The sequence below is a fragment of the Sciurus carolinensis genome, chromosome 1 (genome assembly GCF_902686445.1).
Source record: "Sciurus carolinensis chromosome 1, mSciCar1.2, whole genome shotgun sequence".
In the NCBI taxonomy this organism is placed as follows: Eukaryota; Metazoa; Chordata; class Mammalia; order Rodentia; family Sciuridae; genus Sciurus; species Sciurus carolinensis.
The window spans coordinates 44,129,489-44,156,498 of NC_062213.1; the positions used below are offsets into that span (position 1 = coordinate 44,129,489).

General features: G+C 40.5%; 1 protein-coding gene and 1 long non-coding RNA gene across 4 annotated transcripts; one reads left to right on the forward strand and one right to left on the reverse strand.

The window, feature by feature from the left end:
• Positions 1 to 985: 985 nt before the first annotated feature.
• Positions 986 to 9,476, reverse strand: Pdp1 (pyruvate dehydrogenase phosphatase catalytic subunit 1). Of its 3 annotated transcripts, XM_047555765.1 has the most exons (4): positions 9,319 to 9,465; positions 8,746 to 8,882; positions 8,471 to 8,505; positions 986 to 5,011 (listed from the first exon to the last, which is right to left on the reverse strand). In XM_047555765.1, the coding sequence occupies exons 2-4, from the start codon at positions 8,820 to 8,822 to the stop codon at positions 3,354 to 3,356; spliced, it is 1,770 nt and encodes a 589-aa protein (XP_047411721.1). In that variant the 5' UTR covers positions 8,823 to 8,882; positions 9,319 to 9,465; the 3' UTR covers positions 986 to 3,353. The 3 variants fall into 3 exon arrangements, with proteins under 3 accessions (XP_047411721.1, XP_047411731.1, XP_047411740.1); XM_047555775.1 differs by lacking the exon at positions 8,746 to 8,882 and having other exon boundaries at positions 9,319 to 9,466; XM_047555784.1 differs by lacking the exons at positions 8,471 to 8,505; positions 8,746 to 8,882 and having other exon boundaries at positions 9,319 to 9,476.
• On the forward strand, positions 8,797 to 26,063 carry LOC124986943 (uncharacterized). The gene is made up of 3 exons (XR_007109120.1): positions 8,797 to 9,952; positions 24,063 to 24,170; positions 25,616 to 26,063. It is a non-coding gene; the product is annotated as an uncharacterized LOC124986943 (long non-coding RNA).
• The last annotated feature ends 947 nt before the right edge of the window (positions 26,064 to 27,010 follow it).

Below are 27,010 nucleotides of genomic sequence, written 5' to 3' on the forward strand. Positions count from 1 at the left end.
GAAAAATTTCCAGCAAAGCGAGGGCAACAAAAAAGAAAAAGAAAGAAACAGGGCAAGGTGACACACACCTGTAATCCCAGAAACTCAGGAGGCTAAGGCTGGAGGATTCCAAGTCCAAGACCAGCTGAGTGAGACCCTGTCTCAAAAGAAAAAAAAGGTTGTAGCTCAGTGATAGAGTATACCCGAGATTAATCCACAGCACTGTAAACAAAAATCCAGTCCTACCATTAAGGAACATGAAGTTCAGCAGCTGGGCAGTGCACATCTGTGATCCCAGTGACTTGGGAGGCTGAGGCTGGAAGGTGGCAAGTTTGAGGCCAGCCTCAGCAAGTTGGTGAAATCCTTAGCAATTTAACATGACCATTGAAAATAAAAATTAAAAGAACTGGGGATATAATCAATGGTAGAGTCCCCATGGGTTCAATCCCCAGTACCTGGGAGAAAAAAAAAAAGAACAAAAAGTTCACCTGCAATTTTGAAAGTTAAAGTTATACCTTAACAAAATAGCATTCCTAAAAATCAGCTTAAAAGGGTTGGTGAGGTGAGGACTAACAGTGTCCATCAACATGAATGAACTGTGATAAATTTGAACAATGGAATGTTACTTAGTAAAAAAAACACTCAACATAAAAGAATCTCCAAAAATTGAGCAAAAGTCATACAAAAAATACGTATGATTTCACTTATATTAACTTACATTATTTCACTTATATTAACTCCTAGAACAGGTAACACAATCTATGGTTGTGGAAGTCAGAACAATACTTACACTGGGAGGGGTTAACCTGAAAGGAACATGAGGAAATTCCCGCAATAAACTGGGATGGTGGTACCAAATCTCACAGGATAAATTTTAAATCATCCCATGTAAATTATATGTCAACTAAAAAAAAAATTTACTTACTGGATCCTAAAGTTAACATAACCTATCACCCACAGAAAGCATCTAATGAGTCTTAACACGATTAAAAACCAACAAAGGCCATTCAGAAAGCAGATATGAATCTTTAATTCATGGTGGGCATTTCTCTGACAATTTTCATATTAGATATAAACTGTTTCATATCTTCACACAGATACACTTCCATAAGACAATGCTCCTAACAAGTGTTGTGTACCATACCAATATTTTTTTTAACTAGTTAAGGGTATATTACACATATATGAACCACTGATTGAATAGAATTACAGAAACTGAAAACATGTTAGAAAGTTAAAATTAAGAAAGGCTACATACCATGGAAGTTTACATTACTGACTTTAATTCTAGACATATCACAGCGACAACCAATTACAACAGCACATTCAGATTTTTAATACTCATTTATTTTCATTTCCATGATGTCAACTCTACACTGTATTTTCACTTCCAAAGTAGACCAGCTTTCAGACTATAGACCAAACTTCTTATGTAATAAGAATTATTATCTTGATCATGACCACAGGAAACCAAATTTATTTTACCTGTACCGTATAGACTTGAGACATTATTCAGTTTATAATAGCATAGAATTCTTCAGCGGTGGTATTCAAGAGGAATTCCAACAGCTACAAATGGATTTTGCTATCACGGTCCGTATACTTCATTAGAAGTTGTTGTCTCTGTCAAAGATTTTAGAAATAATAGTATAGCCTTTTCCCCTCCAAACTAGTGCCTAAGAAAAAAATGTTCAAGCTGATTTAAAAACAAAACAAAACAAAAACCTCAGAAAACAAACATTATATAATGTTCTGAGGTGCAATCTTCCTGAGTCTATTTTGAATTGTAACAAATTTTGCAGCCAATATTACATTGATTTATTATCCACAGGCCAGGGAGAGTCCTTGAACATCAAGTTCATGTCCTACAGAATTCTAAAAGGGTTCCCAAATACCCAACTAATTATACAACAGAAAACTGATCATGTTTTGTATTAAAATATATGTGAATTTCAAACATAGCCATAGCCTCTTTTTTTTTAACAGTGTTAAGTGATGGAAATATATGCACAGCTGCACACAGATCACCATTAAACACAGGAACAAAATGTCATTTGATGCATATCAAATAAGCTCCCCAAAAGTCAATTTGAATATATTTATTTGAATTCACTTTGATACAGTATTAAAAGGGGATGAATATAATCATGGAGACTGCTGCAAACAACACTTGATGCTACTAAGTGTTCTATGACATCAGGCATGCACGATAGTTATCTTTTAAAATTTCTCATGTATATATATCTTAACACTATCTTAAGCTACAGAATGTTTAAAGCCTTCAGTAATTTTAAACCAAATATTTTAACTGACCTATATCTAAGTGGGGAAAACCAAAAATTTTCTCCCCTTTCTCAATACTGGATGGTTATATTAAAACTTACTACCCAAATTGGTAATTAAACTTATTTTATATGTCATCCCTAAAATTCCAAATTTATTTATCACTACTAAATGAGAAGTATGATTTCCCAACAGCAGTCTACCCACCACACACTTAAAGCATGCCAAACCTTCGGGGATTATATAAGAGTGACGTGCTGGTGGCTGCAGATGATAATAATTGAACATATCAGTCTCTTCTCTTTATTCTAGATATCTTTATTTCAAACTAAATAAAACTTTTCATTAATACAAACTAAAAAAAAATCTTTTCTTCTTTAACATCAATGTAATAGTACATAAACCTGAAAACCTTTATTATCTTCCAGTGTGTGGCAAAACAGAAAAAATTTCAATTACATTAAGGAAATCAGGGGTGGGGAAGGGAGTATAGTGTGTTTTTCCACTTAACGAGCATTCCTGTCACATAATCACAAAAATTTACAGATTTGGATTGCTTGGTTCATGGTCATTTATGGCTTAGAGTATTGGATCTGAAAACTACTTCAGGCTAAAATAAATTTATGTAAATAATGCTTAGATTATATACCTAGAAAATCATGCAATAAATAAACGTTCTCATGTACATTAGAATCTTAGTGAAGAAAAGGATCTGCAGGTGTGAACAGAAACATTTCTTCCTTTTTACTAACAGAATACACCCAGCAAGATCCTTGCTTTGGATCTATGCAAGATCGTATCTGCCAGATGATCCCAGCTTTCTCAGGTTGGTAAAAGAAGTCAGTATCTCAATACACCTACTTTAAAAAACTGACTTGCCTCAGGCACAGGTGCTGAGGTCTGAGCTAGACAGACCAGATGCTCATGATCCTGTCACCCTGCTGCAAAGTCAATCTGGAACACTGGACTACCTAGAATATCAAATGGGTAAATGTTTAGAATGACCCACTGTAAATGTTCATTATGTAAGTGTGTGTTTTTTTAAATCTATCTGCCCTTTATATTTATTTCAGAATTGCCAGATCCACTGACTACTCCTGGTTTTGATATGCCCCGACAACATGAGAATTGAACTGAACTACAATGATTGTAATGTCATCTCTGTACATCCGTGCAAGCTCTTCTGGAAGACTAAGCATTTTGGAGAGGCGCTCATGATCAACAGTCCCAAACTCATTGTTGCCCACAGCATGGCGAATGAGATGGGTTGCTGCATTCTGATCCTCAAACACAGAAGACATCTTGGCTCTCCTTTCAGTTAAAAGGCCATGCATCTGTCCCAGAGTCACCTTGTAGCCACCTACAGCTATCGGCTGTTGGTGATGCATACCAGTTAAGTACTCACCCACAATCCTAACCACATCCTGCCTGTGCATAGTCTCCCACAACCCATCAGTAGCCAACACCAGAAACTTATCCTGTGGCCTTAATCGGTGATAAGTTACCTCTGGCTCAGCAGTGAGATAAGGTGGTGTGTGATAATTAGGAGGGATAAACTTGGTATATTCATTGTCATTCAACTGATCTGGGCCAGATTCTATCACTCTCTTTTGAAGGTCAATGCTCCATTTGAACTTTACATCTCCAAAAGCCCTAAAAGGCATCAGTAAGCCAAGCAGCCGATCTTGTTTCACCACACTCTTGGCCTCATTCTTTGGGTGTTCTAACTTCAGCCGTTCTATTTCTCTTTCATTCTGAGCATTGTGATCATTAGAAAGTGTGACTGCTGACCATGAGCCATCCTCTTCCTGCACACCCAGCATGGCTCTGCTATCCCCAGTATTGGCCACATGAAGGTCAACACCATCTACGTGGGCCACACAAGCAGTGGCCCCAGAAAATGCCACCCGAAGCACCAAGTAATTGAGGAAAGAATTAGGATCACCAACTTGAGCCTCCAAAGAGATGTCATTATCGAGTCTCTTGAAAGCATTAATTAAAGCTTCCTTAACATCAATATCAGTTGACTCGCCAGTGTTGAGGTCTATAAGCTCTTGCCAGTAAGTCCTCAAGCTGTTGAAGTATAATTTGGATGCCTCCTTACTGAAGTAATCATTGGGATGCTTGTGCCACTGGAGGATGGGTAGCAGTGCCCGACCACTCTCTACTGCATTTTCAATCTCTAGCAAAGTCTCATGGGGTAATAAGGAGACAGCAATATAATAAAAGAGTCTTTCACTGACTGCCTGTGAACAAGCACAACCTGCATGGCCGTCGAAAACCCCCAAAAGCATCCCTCTGGTCTGCAAGCAGGTTGCTGCACTTCTCCGGTCCTCGATGGGTGCATTTGCAGGCAGTTGATTGCTGTCAAATCCAAGGATGGAACTGACATTCTTGCCATCAAATTCTGGCACTTTGAAACTGTACTCATTGGCCTTAAGGATGCTGTTGACTTGTGGAGGTGTAAGGTAAAATTTCTGTGGTGTGGAAGCATATCTCCTTCCTTGGGTATATTGCCACCAGTTCTCCTTGGGCCTACAAAAGGTAGCATATGCTGGATGGGGTGTGTATCTCAAGCGATTCTGAGGAATGTAGGGTGATGAACAGCAGAGATGTTTATGGTGACAGTAACATGCAGTGCCATAGATTCTGCTCAGCTCACAATTACGGATGAGAGGGAAAAACAGTTGAGTTGGTGCTGGCATGGCATCAGAGAACAGCGGCAGGCTGGAACTTCTGACTGGGATTCCTAGACAGCAAATTAAGACAGATGTACATAAAGAAAAGAGTTACATTTCAGATTACTTAATCTAGCTTTGCTTTCATAGAAAATATTTAATAAGTGAGTCTACAAGCTAAGCCCTGTGCAAGGAGTTAGTATATTTTATTCACATATCATGTACTATTTCTACAGGGTATCTTATGGTAATTAAAACTGCTGATCATTCATGGAGCTAGGACTGAACTGTACTTGAATTCACTTTTCTTCTATGTATTTCTTTATGCAGTACAAACTGTGCAGAATGTACAAGATTTGGCTGGGGAAAGCTGAGGAGATGAGGGTTACATAACATGCCGCAGCAATCTACCTGGCCAATCACCCTTCTCCCTCTCTATTCTTTTTTAAAAAGGCCTTGGATCTCCCATTTTGTTCAGGCACTCTCCCATTTGGGAAAATCTGTTTCTAGACTTGTGGTCAATTGTTAGCATTGATTATACTTGGTTATCACCAAAAAAGTGTTAAGATGCTTCCCCAACATATGTGTATTTTATACATTATTTGTAAATTATATGCATATATCACTATATTAGTATAATGTTCATTATAACATATGTAGAAAATTTTCTACATAATGAAATAAAAATAGAAATTCCTATATTTTCCTCCTGTTCCTCAGTAGACAGTCTTGCAATGCCTATTTCTCTAGACCACTGTGCCAATTTAGCAAGTTAAGGGACATGGGTCTGCCGCCAATTTGTCAAATAACCCTGGAAAACTCAGCTCACCTCTGTGGGTCTCACTCTCCTAAATTTTAAGTGAACACTAGGAGTAGATGCTAAGACCTCTTCTAGGATTCAGACCTTTTTGATTCTGATGTAAACCTTTAAAACTAATGCAGGTTTTATTCATTCATTGCTGAATTTTTCTGTGCTCTTTGTGATTAAAAAAAATTTAAGTATTCTAGTAACTCTAAAACTTTTGTAGTAATTTTAAGTGATATAAGTTTTAGAATTTATTTGCTAACACTGTTCCCTGTTTAGTAGCAGTCATAAAAGAAAGCTACCTAAACACTGTTTTCATCTACTATGGAACCCAAGTAGAATCCTAGAAAGATGTTTTATTTTACATGTTTTAAAAAAAGGTATCTATTTTCCCTAAAAAAAGCAATAAAGAACAGTGAAATGCTAGTTGAAGGTTTAGATTACAAAGGTATGGCATTATAATTGTGAATCTTTTAAAAAAATCATATGACCCTGAAAATAATTTGCTGGCATTTATCTGGAAATTTTAATGAATGTGTACCATTATTCCAGATACTACCTCTCTTCTTCCTCAACATATTTTTTTCCCTGAATTAAGATATTGCTTCAGAGTATTCACTTGGACTATAAAGAAACAGACTCTAGAAATACTTTAAATACAGAAGCAAATGTGGTAAATGAAAAGGAATAAGGAAAATAAAATTACTTAAGTCTTAATATTAAACCTTTCTATCAAAGGCTGAACCCATTAAGGAAAAACTTTTATAGCTATCATACAGAGTGTTAGTTACATATTAAATATTTTGGCACCTTTTTTTTGAAGAGTAATTGGAGAAATGATAAGTGGAGAAGCAGAGAAAACTAAAAACTGAATAATCACTGATTCTCATTTGCTTTTGTAGTAAGCACTGCATAAGCCAGCCATACAGAACCACTTTTGCAAATGGTAGAAAGTACCATTATTTTAATTGCACTATCTAAAAAGGAATTTGTTTACAAAAATGAAGACAAGATCAGGCAAAAGAAAGTGATGGCTACAATTTTGGAAATGAGAAAAAAGCATTCTGAAATGCAGCAATGAAAAGTAAAAATTCCAAAACAAGAAGAATCTATCAGGCCTAACCTCTTAAATAAAAGCACTCCAAATGAATACCTGAAAGTCATCCAAAGGTTAAGTGTAAGGAGAGGTGCGCAAATGTTGGGCCACATGACATTGGCTTCCAGATGTAAACTATATTTCTTTTTAGATTTGCATGCAAAAAACATGAAATCATTTTATGCTGTTTATGAATATTTTCTATTATAACAAATATGAAACACATGAAATCTTAATGAAAATAATTTTCCTCGTAATTTACAAGTCTATATCAATCCTTACTTTCAAACTTAAGATGGGAGTGGGAGGTTAATAAATACCTAACAGGATTTTATGGCACACTAATCAAGAATTAACAAGTCCAGGAGACCTGAACTCTCCTTAAATTCCTTTGTTTTGGCAGTTTTTCTGCTTTTACAGTTGACTAAAAATGAATGAAATCTTGTGGTAAAGAGCTCATGATTCATGCAGCAGGTGCTTTGAATAATATTTAAATTCAAGCAATCTACTCAATTACTTTTTTTTGCTTCAAAGTATTCAAAACTAAAGACAAAAAAGCAGAGAATTTTTTCAACTTTATTTGGGGACTTAGTATATGGGCTGAGATTGAATCCCGATCCCCCAGCTCCTAACATCACTTTAAAAGACAAATTTTGAGGGAAGGTGTAATTTATGAAAACCCTTCTCTGTGATTCAGTATTCTATCATATTCATAAAAGTGATATATTCTCTCCATCAGACCAGATACCTTTAGAAGTCAATGTACTTTCCAATGCTTTGAAAAACAGTGAGCACTGAAAACCCCTGAATATCCTTATAAATGTCCTGTAACTCAACAACAAAACCCCCTGTAAAATCAAAACTTTTGCTGATAAACTTGCTAAATTAACCAAGTACAAGAAGGTTCAGTTGTTGGTAAAAGGGAGCAGTGTCAAATTTCCAAGTTTTTCCTAAGCACAAATTCGCTGAAAAGTTCCCACCCCATAATCCAGACTCAGCCACGATACATCCTGCATCTTAGTCCAACGAACATTTGGCCGATTTTGCCGATGACTAATAAGACAAGATGCACTGCCACAAACAGGAAAGAGATCCATCCATTCTTACCTATGTGTTTGGAAAGCCTGTGCCATGAAATTACATCAGTAAACCCACAAACCAAATTAATTAGAAAAAGCTATGCACCTTCTCCGGAGCTCTTTAGCCTTGCAAACCTTCAAAGGCAAATGGTAAAAGAAATGCTAAGCTAGTCATTAATGTGTCGGAACCCCCGTTTATGTAATCTGATTGCATTAAATACACTGCATAAAGACTCTTTGCGATTTATCAGCGTTTTTCTGGAAATGCCTAGCCATTCCACAGCTCCTGTATCTTCACATGAATGAAGAAACCAGCTTCCTTCAGAAGACACAAACGCACCTTGCCAGCACTTGTTTGATCAGCTTCCTTTGTCCCTACCTGCAAATCGCACTTAGTGAGACATTAAAGCTATCCTGGTCCAGGATGTCTTTGTCCCTTTTCCCTCTCTGACGCCTTAATTCCATGCCAACCCACCTAAAATCATCCACACACAAAATCAATCACCATCCTTCCTGGGTACCCAACGCAGGTAGTTAAGGAAATACCTACCAATTCGTCTGGGCCCGGGACACACACACATTCTCCTGTCATCACAACACGGAGCCGACAACATCCACAACCCGCGCGGGCAGCAGCAGCGACAGCAGCACCGGCCCATTGAAAGCAAGGCAGAGATGCTCATTAGAGGAGGCGGCGGCAAGGAGGCGGGAGCGGAGGAGGGGCGAGGTCTCGCTTCAGCCCGGTGAATGGGCTGGGAGGGGGAAAGTGGATAGAGGAGGGAGAAAGGGGTGGAGAGAAGGAGGAAACCAAACAAACAAACCCACCCTGCCCAAGAGGCAGAGTCACAGCCCAAGGCGGTGGGGGCCCAGGCGCGAGCAGAGGCTCGTCCTGGCCCCTCCATGCAGTTCCGGCGCGGAGCCCACCGACGCGCGGCATCCTCCGCCAGCTGCCCACGCGGCGCCTGTTTTAGCAGAGACTACTAGGGGCCACCCTGAGACCGGTCCACGGGGTGTGTCAGGGGAGACCCTCACGCAAAGACGCCCCGCCCGCCACAGCCTCCCCAGAGCTCACTCGCGGGCGGGTCCCCACCGCGCCCTGGCGCTGACAGCCGGTGCGTAAAACCCTGAGGAGTGGAGGGCAGTGCGGCCGGCCGGCTCCCGCAGCAGCTAGCCGCGCCGCCACGCCTGCCCTGCAGCCCCAACGCCCCCGCTCGCACCTGGCGCTCTGGGTCTCCGCCCGCCCCCGCCCCGACAGCCACCGGCCCGCCCTCCGCACGCCCGCGGCCGTCACTTCACACGAACGCCGTGCACCCCAGCTCCGACGCCCCCCTCACAAGTTTGGACGTGGAGGAGGATCTCGGACGGAGCGGCTCGGGGCGGGGAGCAGAGAATACGAACCGGGCACAGCAGAGGACTAGCAGTTTTTTGCCGACGAGGAGGCGGCGACGGCACCACTCAGTGCTCTCTCACGCAGTCCCGCTCAGCTCCCTGGAGCGCGGCACCTCGCCCCGGGCTGGCCCACTCCGCGCCCCGGCCCTGCCCGGCCACCACCCCGCCCCGCCCGCACGTTCCGGCCAGAGCGCATCCCGCCTCCCTATTGGCTGCGCGGTGGAGAGTGGGCGGGGGAGGCGGAGAGCGGGCAGTGGCCGGGAGGGCGGGGGCGGAAGAGGAGCGCGTTCCCCGCTAGTTTTGTGACGTCACGGGGGTCAGACAATCCCTTCCATTCGGCGCGGGTCGCCCATTGGTTGCCTGGGCCAGCTCACGTGATCTCGCCCTATAGCTGGTGGAAGGCGGGACTGAGTTGTGCTCCCGGCAGCTGTACGCTGGGCTGGGTGGAGGTGATTGTTGGAGGCTGGCCCAGGAAGGAGTCGTCTTCTGGGCGGGCCCCAGCATCATTTGGGCGCGTGGGGCCCGGGGCACGGGCTGCTGTCCCGCCCGGAGGGCTTCCGCGAATGCCAAGTACCCCGGCGGGGACCGCGTGGTGCATAAGGCCGGCCTGATCTCCAAGCCTCCCCTGCGCCTCGAATCGCCGGTATGTGCAGGTTTCCCAGGATAGACTGCTGGAGCAGCTCCCGGTCCAGCTGGAGACTATAAACTCCTTGAAGTTTACCCCAGACTGGGATGTAAGGCATGGCATAGAATCTCTAGTGCAGCTGTTGCTATCATTCAGAATAGAGTTGCAGATTTTAGGACCAGATAATGTTTTCTGTCGTTTTCCTGGACATCCGTCAGGTCCCAGGGAGAGGAAGCTGGTCCAAAAAGCAACAGGAGGAATTTTGACGAAAGAATTATTTCCCTTCTCGAATAGGTGTGTGTTCACCTTCGCAGAAGTACTCTGAAATCAGTATTGCTTCGTTCACCCTGACTGGTTACAAGAAAAAAAAGGGGGGGGTGGGTAGATTGCAGCCTGCAACAATGTGAAGAGAACTGAACTTAAGAGTCAGAAAACCCCTTTGATTCATTGCCAGTAATGAGAGCCATTTTCCTAACATAAGACTCAGTTTCAGCATCTGTGAGAAGTTAGGATTAGGATGGCGTTGTCTTTGAATATGGCCAAACAGAAGACATTGAGGGCCCTTCATTGACGTGCTTTCACCCATATCCACTCTTTATGGGACAGTAGCTTCCAAAAGTTTCCTCACTTAGCTCCATCCACATAGATCCCATCTTTATGGGATAATGGCTTCTAAAAGCTTCCTTGGAGATGGTATCAGGCAGATCATTGCACTTATCCTGACTATCGTTAGACAACGAGTCCACCTTGATTTATTACGTATATCTGCTGACAAGCCAATAAAGTTCACTAAGCGATTTAAAATGGCTATAAAAACTATCATGTTAATACTGTGGATTTTTTTAATCCTGAATTGCCAGATTTTTATGTAATAAAGGGAAAAAAATATACCCTAACTAGATGGGTATTTTTTTTTGTTTGTTTGTTTGTTTTGTTTTGTTTTTGTTTTTTGTTATGAAGAATTAAACCCAGGGGCTCTCAACTACTGAGCCACAGCCCATTTTATTTTTTATTTTGAGACAGGGTCCCCCAAGTTGTTCAGGGCCTCACTAAATTGCTGAAGCTGACTTTGAACTTGTAATCCTGCTTCATCCTCCCCACTTGCAGGGAATACAGGCCTGTGCTATCAGGCCTGGCCCCAAACTAGTTCTTCTTAACACCTGGATCTTTCAAACCTCCTCTGGTATTCTCTAAATAAATTAGAGGAGAGTCTTTTTGATCATCCACAGGGAACTCTGTGGCTGATCTTCTGACCTTCATCCCAGTTTACATAGGTCCATCTGCCTCACTTCCTCTCCTTTTTTGCATTTCAAATGAGCTTCCTATAATTTTACAAGTACCCTTCATTTTCTTTCATTTTGTGTTAAGTATCTCATTTGTGTATCTGCTTTTCGCTGGTCTCATGAAGGTATCATAGTATGGTGTAGCATTGTGATTATAAACATAGCTGGAGAGACTGCCTGAGTTCCAATCCCCCTTTGCAGTTTATGATCTTGGGCAACCTCTACTGTGCCTCAGTTCTATCGTGGAAAACTTAAGAGTAAAGTAGTTGTAACTCACAGGGCTGTATTGAGTTGCTGTGTATAACTTGCTAAGAAAGGTGGTAAGTGCATTAGCTGTTATTATTAAAGATGTATCAGGTCAGTGTTGTAGATAAACCAGGAGAGCAGGAGACCCAGATCCTCAAATGCAATATATTCTATGGTGAGATGGTATTGTTATTAATAAATCGAGTCTTAGAACTTTAGTATATCAGGTTAATTTATATGACAAGTGCCAGTACCGTCAGTCCCTGTTTTGTAAGTATGGAGATCAGATCACTGAATCTAAGAGTGAATTAAGAGTTTCTGCCTGAGGACCCAGAAATGTTTATATTAGAATTCTAGACTGTCTGTAAACTTTTTCCTAATGGTTATGTATAGATTAATGAGTCTCCAGAATTGATATGTCCATAGCAAATGAACTCCTCAAAGTTGTGACCTTGGTAGCATATCCCCTTATTCCATACTGACATTGCCATTATTCAGAGCACTTTTTAAATTCCCTGTTCAAATAGTTTTCATATCTGCACAGGCAACTCCTAACTTGTTTTACTGTAGACAGCTCTTTGGTTTTTTACGAGAATAGTATTGATTTCCCCATCTTATTACTAGTTCTGCATGCCCTGGCTATTTCTGAAGATAATACCCACACTTAAAAAAGTGGCATTTGGTGGGGCATAGTGGCACATGCCTGTAATCCCAGGTACTGGGGAGGCTGAGTCAAAAGGATTGAAGTTCAAGGTCACCTTGGGAAATTTAGCAAGACCAAATAAAATTTTAAAAGGGGTGGAATGTAGTTCAGTGGTAGAGCCACTTGCGTAGCATGTACAGGTCACATGGGTTCAATTCCTAGTACCAGAAAAAAACCCTGATATTTGCCCCCACTAAATATAGTCAAAGAATTTATCACCAGGATTGAATGCCAAGGTATTTCTGGAGTCAGAATAGAACCTCCCAAAATGATAGCTTTGAAACACTCTCATTTAGAGGTGTAAGTTCTATTTTCAAGTTGCAAAGTTCTATGATTCAGTGGCAGGTATATTATAAAGTGCCAGTCCTTCTACAGAGGTATCAACTGCTGGTACACTAAAGGAGGTTCTTTAATATCCCAGCCTTGATTCATCTCTGGCCTAACCTTGTCCTGTTTCTAGATGGAGCTTCAATTGGCCACCCAATGGGCTTACTTCAAAAGTACTGTTTGTTATCACGTGGCCATCTTGCCAGGGCCAGGGCCTAGGCTCTTGCATTTGGTGCTTTGACCTTACATATTGTTTTAGCCACTAGAACAGCTGTTTGAAGGTGTTGAAAAGTGGCACAGAAACAACCCAAGATTTTTGTAGAGAAAGGGACTGGCAAGGAGAGAGGAAGGGGCTTCAAAAATAGCATGGAACAAAGAAAAGCACTATGCAAAAATACCTGTTATGTCTACACAAATGCTCTCTGATATTAAAAATATTAAAGTTTTTGAATGCGACCCCTAAGATTTAGTTGTTTTATTGACCTATAGTAAACTTAGAAATGAGCAAATGCTTGACCAGATTGGCCTGAGTTCTTGTGGGCAGATGAAATGACCCTTGGGGGTATTGGAAGTTAGCTTTGACAGCATGGAGATGGTCCAGTATCCTCAGTGGTGCCAGCCCAGAAACTTAAAATAGACCTGCATGTGGGTCTGAGATGCCGTCAGCCTAGTAGTTGCTGACTTGTGGACTCGGCCAAAATCAGCTACCAGGAGGAGAGACTGGTTATCTCCTATTTCCCTTACAGGTCTTTATTAGGAAATTAGCAAATAATTACCCAGTACCTGAACAGTGGATACCTGCCTTCTTACCATATCAATGTTGAGTTGCTTTTTTGTAATTAACTTACTTATAGCTATGCAGTGATATTGACAAATCACCTGCACTCAGGAAACAACTTGTATTGTGGCTCATCTCCTTCAGACCAGATTCTGTTCTAGGAGCTTTCACACTTGTCTTATTTTGTATTTGAAAAGAACCTGATTTTCCTCAGATTTCAAGAGTTAGTGATTAGTGGGAAAAATAAACATGTAAAGCTTCATTTTCTTGTAAAATTAGGGACAAGCTGGGGGGGGGGTGATGCACACCTGTAATCCCAGCAATTTGGGACACTGAGGCAGGAGGATTGCAAATTCAAGGCCAGCCTGAGCAATTTAGTGAAAGCCTGTCTCAAAAAATAAAAAGGACAAGGGATGTAACTCCGTGGTAAAATGTACTTGGGTTCAATCCCCAGTACAACATCTCCACACATCCCCCGCCCCCCCAAAAAAACAAGTAGGGACAGAAGTCTCCTGGTGAGCAGGCAGAATGTCTCTGCATTCACTGAATGTGAAAAGTAGGCAACTGAGGTTGCTTAATTATAGAGGTTCAGGGGTTTTAGCAAGAGTACTGTGTGTCCCTGGGCCTGACAGTGGCACATACAGATTTACATTTATTTATAAAGGCAGCATGCCCTCAATAAACCCATCAGAATTCAAAAATGTTTTGAATACATCTAACCTACTGAATATCGGAGCCTCCCAACACCACACACTGCAGAGTGTCAGTTGTTTCCTCTAATGATCATGTGGCTGACTAGGACCTGTGGCTCACCACCACTTCTCAGCTTCAAGAGAGTATCATACAACATATCTCCAACCCAGGAAAAGATCAAAATTCAAAACTTGAAGTACAATTTCTACTCTATGTGTATCACTGTCACACCATCATAAAGTTATGAAATTGCAAATCAGGGACTCGTGGATACCTCACAAGATTCCTGTTAGGTTTTTTTGTTTTGTTTTGGGTGCTGGAGATTAAACCCAGGGTGCTCTACCACTGAGCTACATCCCCAGTTCTTTTTTTTTTTTTTTAATTTTTTATTTTATGGTAGTGTCTCACTAAGTTGCTGAGGTCGGCGTCAAACTTTCAATCCTCCTTCCTCATTCTCCCAAATCACTGGGATTACAGGCATATGCCACCATGCCCGGCAGTGAAGTATTTTAAGATATTAAGGATAACATGCATGAGCGAGAGGGGAGGGGTAAAGGGGAAATTGGTGTTATTGTCTGGTCATTAGACAATCTGGCAAGATTTTTCATTCAGTATAATTTTGTAGATGGATTCCCCAGAATACAGAGGGTTTAAGGTGAAGGAAGGGCTTTAAGGGAACTGAAATATGGGGATGTATTTACAATAGGTGCTAGGTCATGGATGCCTGTGAAGCAGACCTGCCAGTCTGCAAACTTCATCAGGAGTCCTTAAGTGATGACTTCAAAAATAGTAACTGTGCTGGACATGGTGGTGCATGCCTGTAATCCCAGTGGCTGGGAGGCTGAGGCAGGAGGATCACAAGTTCAAAGCCAGCCTCAGCAAGAGCGAGATGCTAAGCAACTCAGTGAGACCCTGATGTACTGGGGATATGGCTCAGTGGTTGAATGCCCCTGAGTTCAAATCCCTGGTACCCCCGCCCCGCAAAAAAAACAAAAACAAAAAAAAAACTATGATTTGCAAACTTCTTAAAGACTATCTTTCTAACTACTAAAGCATAAGCTACTTGGGCCATGTCTCTCTTATTTACCAATATAGACCCATAGGCTAGCATGTAGTGAGAACCATCCAGTTGTGGATGCTTCCTTTATAGCACTCCCTGTTCTAAGTGTGTTGTCTCAGTAAAGGTAGGGTTTAATCCTATGAATTTCACAGGAGGGGAGACTGAATCTTAACGAGGGTAATTTGCCCCAGGATCATATAAGTAGGAAGTGGTGGAGCCATCTTAAGACCCTAGAACCTTTACTGCAGGGAAGTAAAGTGCATGTGACCACTACACACAATTGGTGCTCAATAATGAGTAAATGAACTCATTTTAAATGAAGAAAAAGTGGCATACTCTAACAGCTGAATGTTTTTAGAATATGCCGTGAATGAATGAATATGTCAACTTTTATTTTGTTCTATTAGGTTTTCTTTTAAAAGGGGTTATGTCAGAATTAGGATTCAGTTAATTATAGCTTTGTGAGAACTATAGACAGTTTCACATTTCCTTATGGGTTTGAAGCAAACTATCTCTGTAAAATTGCAGGATTTCCACAATGCTTATTGTGTCTGTAACCAGCAGTACATTTTGTAGTACGTGGCTAAGTGTATCCCTGACCACTCTTGTCAGAGCACTGTCGGGTGTTGTTATGGTTTTCCAGGAGAACTAGTTGTGACTTGTAAAAGTTCATTTTTCTTGTATACTACATGTTATAAATATTTGTAGATGAATGCCTAATGTATTCCATCTGCATCTGTTTTTGTCAACTTTTTTGCTGCTGTGACTAAAAGATCTGGCCAGAACAATTTTAGGGGAGGAAAAGTTTATTTGAGGGCTCACAATTTCAGAGATCTCAGTCCATGGAAGTCCAGCACCACTCCTCGGGGCTCTGAACATCATGGCAGAAGTGTGTGGCAGAAGGAAGCAGCTCACATGATGATCAGGAAACAGAGAAAGAAACTCCACTCACCAGATACAAATATATACCCCAAAGCCACACCCGCAGTGAACCACTTCCTCCAGCCACACTCCACCTGCTTCCAGTTACCACCCAGTTAATCCCATCAAGGTTTAATTCACTGATTAGGTTAAGGATATAACACAGTCAAATCTCCTCCATACCTTGCATTGTCTCATAGGTGAACTTTTGGGAGATACCACACGTCTAAACCATAAAAGCATCCTACTGATAAAATTATAGTTGATTTAATAATAATTTGATCTACCAAAAGCAATGTTAGTGTTCAGTTAATTTAAATCATTAATTTTGTGGCACTGGGAATTAAACCTAGGGCCTCACACTTGCTATGCAAGCACTGTACCACTGAGCTATATCCTAGCTCTTTTTATTTTATTTTGACACAGAGTTTTGCTAAATTGCCCAGGCTGGCCCCTAACTTCTGATCCTCCTGCCTCAGAAGGAGTACTTTTATTTTTAAGCAGTATGAACTGGAGAGAAAAGTTCAAGGAGAGAAAAGGAAGACAATGAATTAAAGAGGAAAGTTAATAATAGCTATTATGTGTCCAGTTTCTTCTAGAAATAATGGGTTATGAGACTCCAATTGGAATGATTTGGAGAGTTACTCAGGTACAATATTTGAATTATGATTTTATCCCTTCTTATAAGGCATCATGGTTTTGTGAAATGAGTAGGAGTTGGCATCACAGAGACCTGAGTTCAGATCCTATCTTCTCCTCCTCCTCCTTGTAAGGATTAGGGATAATGTAAGTGGAAATGCCAAGTGATGGCTGGCAAATAACACTAAATGTTATTAGTTCTTTAATTAGTTCCCTATTGCTGCTGTAACAAATTACTACAAATCAGGCTTGAGACAACACACACATTAGCTTTCAGTTCTGCAGATCAGAAGTCTGACCTGGGTCTCTGGGCTGAAGGGACGTGTCCGAGGTGCTAGGGAGGCTCTCCCTCCCCCACAACCCCCACCCCCTACAGCTTTTGCCATCACTCCTCTCCTGGATCCTTTCTCTATTCTACAGCTGGTAGAGTCTTCACATCACCCTGGACTCTGACTTCTTCTGCCTGCCTTTTTAGCAAACCCTTGTGATTACTTAGGGCTCACTGTGATAACCCAGTATGATCTCTTGTAAAATCAGCTGGTTAGCATTCTTAATTCCATGTGCATCCTTAATTCCTCCATTGTCATGTAACCCAGATATTCACAGGTCCTGGGGATGATGTAGGCATCTTTTTTAGGGACTATTCTACATACAAAGTACTTTTCTCCTTTCGATGTTCATTCATTCATTCATTTGTAAAGGAAAATAAGAATAACGAAAATACCTTTACCCTTAAGAAAACTATTTAGGCAGAGAGCTTATATATGATAAGAAAAAAAAAATTTTTTATTAACAATACAAGGAAGTGAGCCCCAGTCTGAGACATTCAAATTTTGTTTTTAATGAGAGATCACTTGGGTATATGAAAGAAAAAAAAGAATTCTCCAGAATTTTGGATTTTCTGTTATTAACAATGTAATGAGGGGCTCCCACTTCCCTCCCCAAAAGGTAGATGTGGATTTAAGTTGCGTTAAGGTAAGACCAAGAAGGTGATAGTCTACTTCTATTCTGTCTTGCTGAATCCCTGCCAATTTTTGAATAACATAAAAATCTGTTTGTGTTTGTTGTTGTTGTTGTTTTTTGTTTGTTTGTTTGTTTGTTTGTTTTGTTTTTTGTACCAGGAATTGAATCCAGGAGCACTTAACCACTGAACCACATCCCCAGCCTTTTTAATGTTTTATTTTGAGACAGGGTCTTGCTAAATTGCTGAGGTTGGCTTTGAACTTGAGATCCTCCTGCCTCAGCGTCATAAGCAGCTGGGATTACAGGTCATGAGCCACGGTGCCCATAATAAAAAATCTGCAGTGTAGCCAAAGGAGTGCTGCCAGCAGGGTGAAAAGTCTAAAATAAAAAATATATGAGAAATTTAGGGATATTCATGACAGGGTCTTCAAATACTTTGATGACAGTCATACAAAAAGGAAGATTTATCTTTGGAAAGTCTGAAGTTTGAAAAAACTAGAATAAATGTGTGGGAGTTAGTTTTAAGCTCATTATGGTAACTTCGTGGGGTTATGTTTTCAGGAAATGAAATTAGCTACTCCTTGAGATAATGGGTGTCCTGTTAGTATAGCCATTCACGTAGAATCTAGACAACAAATGACAAAGAATGTGCTCACAAAGCCCTTTGTTCGTGTATTGACCATTGTACTTACATTGTGATCATTTCCTTGCCAACCTCTCTATCAATTATGACCTCTTCTGTGCTGAACCTCTCATACTCATTTTTAGCTTGGCTGAGGAAGTGCCCAGTAAACGTTGACTGGATGAATGGAGGATTTATGGATAAGGTTGAGGGTAGGACAGTGGGACCGTTGGAGTCTCTCCTATGCTGAGACTTAATTTTCTGAGCTAGGATCTGAGCTATTATTAGAGAATAGGATTGGGATCCAGAAAGGAGGTGATAGTGAAGCATTCTGAGTGTGAACTACAGTGCAGAAAGGCCCAGAGAGGAGCAGGAACAAATCTGAATAGAGAATTCTAGCTCAGATGCTAGAATTGGGGCATATGGCTGAATCTTGATACTTGAAGGTCTTTAATTTCAGGGATATTGGATTCCTTATTTTTGTAATCAGGATGCTAATTACATGATTGATTTGTGATGAAAGAAAAGTGCTCTGACAATGACATAGATCATGGCTCCATGATGGCTGGAGGCTATTGCCTAAATATGGGAATAAAGAGTTAAAATATAGATCTAGGCAATGGCAGCAAGAATGTAAAGGAGGGATGTTATGGTGTAGATGTGGTATCTCCCGAGAGCTCACCTGTGAGACAATGCAAGAAGTTTTGGAAAAGAAATGATTGGGTCATAGCCTTAACCTAATCAGTGAATTAATCCCTGATGGGATTAACTGAGTGGTAACTGGTGGGGTGTGGCTGGAAGCAGTGGTTCATTGGGAGCGTGGCTATGGGGGTATGTATTTGGTATCTGGAGAGTGGAGTCTCTCTCTCTCTCTCTCTCTCTCTCTCTCTCTCTCTCTCTCTCTCTCTCTCTCTCTCATCTGATCATGTGAGCTGCTTCCTTCTGCCATGATGTTCTGCCTCACCTTGAGCCCTGAGGAATGGAGCCTGCCATCTATGGATTGAGACCTCTGAAACTGGGAGCCCCTAAATAAACTTTTCCTCCCCTAACACTGTTCTTGTCAGGTCTTCTAGTCACAGCAGCAAAAAAGCTGACTAAAACAAGGGAACAGCTGGAAAGAGGCATGAGTAAAAAGTCAGGACATGGTGGTGAGATAAATAAGGGTGAAAAGGAGAAGAGGGTATTATAGAGGCCACCTCTGTTCATGGGTGGCCATGAGTATGGACATTTAGATGGGAGTAACATAGAAAAACATTCAGAATACCATGATTCCCAAATCTGTTTACATTAAGTTGGTGGAAAATGGACTGTTTTTAATATCTATGAACATGGAAAGTCAAGAGTATTAGTCTGTGAAGGGCAACACGTTTTAGAGAATGAGCTGTAGTACTGGCAAAGCCTCATCCTGAGCAGCAGAGCTACATACAATAGGCACTGTTGCATGACAGCCATCGGGGGCCTGCAGATGAGACTGCGCAGATGTATCATCACCTTTCATTAAATTACCCGAGTATGAAGCATTAGCATGCACACCATGCTGTGTCTGCTTTAGGGTAGCGCCCAAGGAAACTTCCCATCCATGTTTGCACTAAGAACAATAATATGTTTCTGAAGTAACTGGATTTTCTTTTTTTAATTTTTGGACTCTGAACTGAATAAATACCTGTGGGTTTTTTTTTTTTTTTTTTGTGTGTGTGTGTGTGTGTGTGTGTGTGTGTGAAGGGGTAGAGGAGGAGTTAGGAGGGGCTACTTTAGCTTTCAGAGCTGAAATTATGTCCCAGTTAAAGAATGTTTGTAATATATTTTTAATGTCTTTTCCTGTTTCTGTTTTATACCTCCATCCTTGTATTCCTGTCCTCCCTTCTTTTTTAATTTATACTGTCTGGAATTTTACACAAACTTGAAAGTAGCCATAAATTCACTTTGGAACAAAGGGGAGAATAAGTATACATATATTTCTATTGGTATTAATCTCGACTTTACATAGAAAGGATCAAAGGCTCAGTTAATTGATCTAACACCAAAATCATAATAGGTACCTGGGCACAGTGGCACACACCTGTAATCCCAGTGACTCAGGAGACTGAGGCAGGAGGTTTACAAATTTGAGACCAGCCTCAGCAACTCAGTGGGTCATAGACAACTTAGCAAGACCATGTCTCAGAATAAAAAATAAAAAGGGCTGGGCATGTGACTCAGTGGTAAAGTACCTATGGGTTTAATCCCTAGTACCAAAAACAAATAAATAAAGCACAATAGGTATAATCTACTGTAGGATAACAAATTGACCACCTCCCAAATTAACTTAGAACAACAAAAATGTATTTCAGTTTCTGAGAATTAGGAATTTGGGAGCAAATTAATGACTGTATCTCAGGATCGCATGAGGTTGCTGTCAAGGTGTCAACCAAGACTGCAGTCGTCCGAAGGCTCGACTGGGGTTGGAGAATATGCTTCCAGCTCACTCACGTGGCTGTTGGCAGGACATCTGCACTCCCTGCCACCTGGGCCCCTCTGTAGTTTTGCTGACAACATGGCAGCTGGCTTTCCCCAGCGTGAGTGACCCAGAGAGAGACCCAGACAGAAGCAGTCATGTGCACATACAATCTTGAAAGTGGCACACAATCACTTCTGTGTTCTATTAGTCACACATACCAACCCTGGTAAAATGTGGGAGGAAATTCCACAAGGGTGTGAACTCCAGCCGCAGGGACCACTGGGGGCCTTCTTGGAGGCTGCCACCACGAATAAATAATGTAACTACACCCATGTGATGCTGCCTTGACAAAGGCATTGGATTTAAACTGGCTCGGTTTTGGCGCCCAGAGATGTTTCAGTTTCTTTCCTCTCGAAGACTAGGGAAATGAATGTCAGCAAGTGTAATGTTCTGTGATTCTAGTTTTCTTCCTCTGATCCTGCTTACGGTTTCCAGTGCCACCGCAATTTCATCCATACAGCCTCTGGCAACCTCACGATTTTATTTAATGACAACTCAAGGCAAGTCTTTTTAATTTTTTGAACTTTAAGTCAACACTAAGCAATTTAACTTTTGCATAGCTCTAAGGAGTCAAAATAACAGCTATATACTATATATAGCTATATATATATATATATATACTATATATGTTCACATTTCTTTGAATGTTGTAGTACAAGAAACAATTGATTATAATTTTACTTCCTTGTACTATTTAAGTTTATGGAAAATGTATGTGTATAAAGGATAAAAGTTTTTGATGATTCCACACTTCCTAAGAGGAAATTGTCAATGTAATGAGAAAACCCATAAAGATATTTTTTTATGGAACATATTTTTACTGCACTGCTGAACTGTAGCCAGTTTTCATCAGGGAAATAGATTAGAGAATGATGTTTCTTGGTTTCAGGAAACTGCTGGACTCTGTTTGTTTTTCAGACCACAAATCATGACTCACCAATAAAGAACCTGGATAAAAGAACACAGGATCTCATTTGCTCCTGGCTATCACCCGACCTTTTTATGATTTTTATTGTATTTTCATTTGAAATAAGTATAAATCGATGTCACCATCAATGTTTAAACCCAACCCCAAATCAGTTTCTTGGCTGAGAATTTTTTTTGAACAGTGGTGTTTACTAATTATTACAACTTCAGTTTAAATTCACAGGCCACTGCTGTTTGCCTGTGGCTTTTGAATGTTATAATTTTCTTTATGCCTCTAGGACTTCCTTCCAGGCCTTGCTGTGGTATGCCAGTTTTGAAATAAGGTGATCAGTTCTGTCTAGGGAGAGAACCTTGTCCTTACATTTGACTGACTTATATGCAAATTAATTTGATAAGTACATTAAGCTTTTTATGATATGCAAACAGAGAAAAGTAATATTCAGTCTCTGTGCCTTTAAAAACTTGTGTTATAGCTGCTAGATGAACATTAACCAGAATAATGACGACACTGTGTGAAATAACAGTAGTATTCACAAAATGCTTGAGAAACAAAGAGAAAGGGATTATTTCTGCAAGGTAGTGGAGGGGACAGATGTCAGGAAAGACTTTCACTTAGACAGTGGTCCCCAAATGTGGGTCCCAAGATGATAATAGAATTTTCACTGATTTTGGCAGAATGAAGGGGGGAAAAGGAGGCAATGATTAAAAAAATAGACTAAATCCCATAAGCTAACTTTTTGATTTAAAAATTAACCTGAAATTATGTTACTTTATGAAGTCATAATAATAATGTGTATTATAGTGTTTTCTTAATTGCAGAATGAAAATTGGCAGCCTCTTGTCAGTCCACATTTTTGTGAATTCATTCATTCTATGGTCCTTCAAGTTCAAAAGATTAAGAGTCTTGTTATGAATGACTACTTGTGAGCTGGGGTTGAAAAAGACACACGCCTGCAGAAAGGAGCTCCTGCCGGCTGCTCAACCACATCTCTATTAAGGGGAAATTAATTTGCAAGAAAGGAAAAAATATATGATTCCTTTTTACAACTGATTTTGAATGTTTTTCTTGTACACATCTGGGAGAGAGTTGGGGAAGGTGAGAAGCAAGAGAGAAAGTCTGTACCCACAGTGGTAGGGAGTGTGAACTGTATATGGGAAGCACTGTTACCAGAGTGGAAACTGGTTTGGGGAGAACATTCCCCCATAAAATTTTATACAGTTTAAATAAAGTTAGGCTTGATGAATATAAACCTTCCACATATTTCTATGTGTTAGGTTAAAACATAAAAAGAACCTTTGTATTTAGAACAAGTTTTTGCAAGGGGAAGGGAGGAAGAGTGAGCTATTGGATCTGTGTGTCTTAGCAAATCGGCAGTAATAGAATCTTTAACTGGGCCACACTGAAGGCTGGCTCTGTCCAGTGTCCTCATTCAACTCACCTACAGTAGCAAAGCTTCTCATCCATTCGCATGTGGATCCCTCTCTAGAATTGAACTATATTCATAATTGTAAGGTATGTGTCATCTCTGAAGAAGGTTTCAAGGAGAGAACCACAAAGACTTTTTTTTTTGCCAGTTTTATGCCTCTAAATTTATTTTTTACTTGTTCTTATTAGTTATACATGACAGTAGAATGTATTTTGACCTGTCGTACACATACGGAGTATAACTTGTCATTCTTCTGGTCATACATGATGTAGAATCATACCAGTTGTGTAATCATATATGCACATAGGAAAGTAATGTCCGATTTATTCTTCTCTTCCCTATTCCCATTCCCCCTCCCTTCCCTCCCTTCATTCCCCTTTGTCTAATCCAAAGTACTTCTATTCTCCGTTAACCCTGCCAGCCCCCCATTGTGAGTTAGCATCTGCATATCAGAGAAAACATTTGGCCTTTGGTTTTTTGTTTTTTTTGGAATTGCCTTATTTTACTTAGCATGATAGTCTCCAGTTTCATCCATTTACTGGCAATGCCATAATTTCATTTCTCTTTATGGCTGAGTCCATTGTGTATATACAGCACATTTTCTTTCTTTATCTGTTGAAGGACACCTAGGCTGGTTCCATAGTTTAGCTATTGTAAATTAAGCTGCTATAAACATTGATGTGGCTGCGTCACTGTAGTATGCTGATTTTAAGTCCTTTGGTATAAACTGAGGAGTGGGATAACTGGGTCAAATGGTGGTTCCATTCCAAGTTTTCTGAAGAATCTCCATACTGCTTTCCAGAGTTGTACACCAATTTGCAGTCCTACACAAAGACTATTAAAAGATTGAGTAGTATCAAAGGGATGTGTAAGAAAATTATAGGGATCCCTCTACCTGACCTCAGGGGCGGTGACCTTATTGGAACTTAATCTGTCTTGAGTTCTCCCAGCATAAGTACTTTCAGAAAAGAGCAAAGATTTCCTTGAAAACTTGCCAGATAACAATTGTAAATAACAGGTTTCATCTCTACTGTGCACTTAGATGCAATCATGGTGGAGGACCAAGCAGGAGGACTCTGAGGTCAGACTACTCCATTTGAATCCTTGTCCCACCTCTTCCTCCTCTTACAACTGTGTGGTCCCAGCCTTGGTAAGCCTCAGATTCCTGCTCTCTACAATAGTGACAATGGTTCTTACTTTGTAGGGCACATGCAGTAAACACAAACTACTATTCTTATACTTTTTATTTCTGTTATTGTTTCCTTTTGAAAGGAGTGCCTTTCTCCTGTCCCCTCTCTTTTCTGTTGTTTACTGTCTCCCATCTTTGAGTCTGGAAGGTTTGGATTTGTGTGGACTGCTGGTTCTTCAAGATTCCTTGAAACTAAAGCTAATGTTTACAGGGCAGATCATTTATTTTGATTAGCTCATATATATAAGCAAATTAATCAAAACCTAGTATACTATTTCTAGCCAAGTCATGTAGAGAAATAATGTTAAATATTTATACAAATTATACATTCTCTCAATAATCCTCAGACCTCCATCTCCCCATGACCTTTAGCAAGTCAGCAATGGAAATTTTGGAAGTGGGTGAACTCACCGGTGATGATGAATGAGGGAGTCTTTACCTACTTTCTTATTTGCAAAAAGCAAAAAATGAGAAAAGTGGTCCCCAGGGGTACAATCATAACCTGATCTGGCACGCAGAGGAATGTGTTGAAGGCTGTCTGCCCTGAAGTGACCAGCTGAGTTGCTGGGTAGAGAGAAAAACTAAGAAGGCCCCTTTTATTCCTTTCATACACTCCCAAGAAGCTATTTTGTAACTAAATTAAAAAGAGGTGGAGGAGTCCGGAGGTTACATTTTTTTGTTTTTTTGTTTAGAAATTCTATTGGATAGGACGTTGGGAAAAAGGTACTATCATACATTGCTGTTGGGACTGCAAATTGGTGCAACCATTATGGAAAGCAGTATGGAGATTCCTCAGAAGAGTTGAAATGGAACCACCATTTGACCCAGCTAATCCACTCCTCAGCTTACACACAAGGAACTTAAAATCATCATACTACAGTGACACAGCCACATCAATGTTTATAGTAGCTCAATTCACAATAGCCAAACTATGGAACCAGCCTAGATGCCCTTCAACAGATGAATGGATAAAGAAAATGTGCTATTCATACACAATGGAATATTTTTCAGCATTAAGGGATCATGAAATTATGGCATTTGCAGATAAATAGATGGAACTGGAGACTATCATACCAAGTGAAATAAGCCAGTCCCAAAGAACCAAAGGCTGAATGTTTTCTTTGATATGTGGATGCTAATCACAATGGTGGGGGTGGCTAGGGAAAAATTGAGGCACTTTGGGTTAGGCAGAGGGGAGTGAAGGGAGGGGAGAGGGTATGAGCGGAGGAAAGAAAGTAGAATGAGTCTTACATTATATACTATGTACATATCTGATTACACAACCAGTGTTATTTTATAACATGTACAACCAAAAGAAAGAGAAGTTATACTCCATTTATGTATGATATGTCAAAATGCATTCTGTCATGTATAACTAACTAGAACAAATTTAAATTTTTTTAAAGTCTGGAAAAGTCGAATTGGCGTAACCTGGAAGAACACTGCTTTGAGTTATTAATTCATTGAATCAATAATCACTGGACACCTGACCTGTGCCAGACATTGCCCAGGACAGTAGATAAAACAGGGTAAGACCCTGTTCTCATGGAACGTGTTGCCTGGTGGAGAAAATTATTCAGAATGAATTCCTTTGGAGTCCCACAGTGACCTTGCCCTTTGTGGTAAGGGACGCCCTGAGGGTTGGCCCTGAGCACTGTGTTTAGTAGTTGCTGAGATTATCCAGGTTTGACGGCACAAGACTGCACTCCCAGCTACTCAGGAGGCTGGGCAGAAGGAAGACGAGTGCAAGCTTGAGGCTAGCCTTGGCAACTTTGCGAGACCCTGCCTCAAAAACGAAAAGGGACTGGGATGTAACTCAGTGGTCGAAGCCCCCTGGATTCAATTCCCGGTACCTCAAAAATAAAGAAAAAGGAAATTCTCTGAGACTTTGGTGTGTGTTTGTAGTTTTGTTACACTGATTACCAAACACTGACTTTCCATTAAAGAGTATTTTTGACCTTTGAGAACTGATTGTTGTGGCTGTGGAGGTCTATTTTTGTCTTGCTTTCTCAAGTTCTTGTTCTTTGTGGTAGTCAGCAAGGAAAATACCGCTGTAATAGAATAAGCTCTATGTTATCTGTGGTACTCCCACTTTGCCTTGCTGTGAAGCAAACTTTTGATTTGTCTAATGTCGCTTTGTGCTTAACCTACCTAGGGTTTTGCCCTAATACACTTGGCTCTCACTATACTTTCTTAAGTTTCAATGCCAATTTTAATGACGTTTAGCAAGCTTGGATGAGACGAAAACCCGGATAATATTGCATATGCTAATAAAGCCATGAAAACAACCTTCAGATTTCTGTAGGCTGGTGGCTTGTAAAGGAGGAGGGTTGGTTTTAACCTTAACCCCAACTTTACCTCTTGTTTTAAAAAGAAGTGTTAAGTAAAGCACAGCATGTTAAATATAGCATTTCAGCTGTAGAATGACGAATCAAATCAACTTATTAACTGGAATTTTTTTTTTTTTTTTTTTTTTTTACCAGGGATTGACCCAGGGTCACTTAACAACTAAGTCACATGCCCAGTCCCCTTTTTAAAATTTTATTTTTAATTTTTTTGTGAGGAAACAGTGTCTTGCTAAGTTCTTAGGGCCTCACTAAGTTTCTGAGGCTGGCTTTGAACTTGGAATCCTCCTGCCTCAACCTCCGACATCACTGGGATTATAGGTGTGTGCCCCCTCACCCAGCTTGTTTTTAACTATGGATATATTGTATTAAGCAGTTTGGAACAACTATTAAATATCACCCACAGATTATTCATTAATTATGATAGGAAAAAGGTATGTTCACAATGGGAAAATC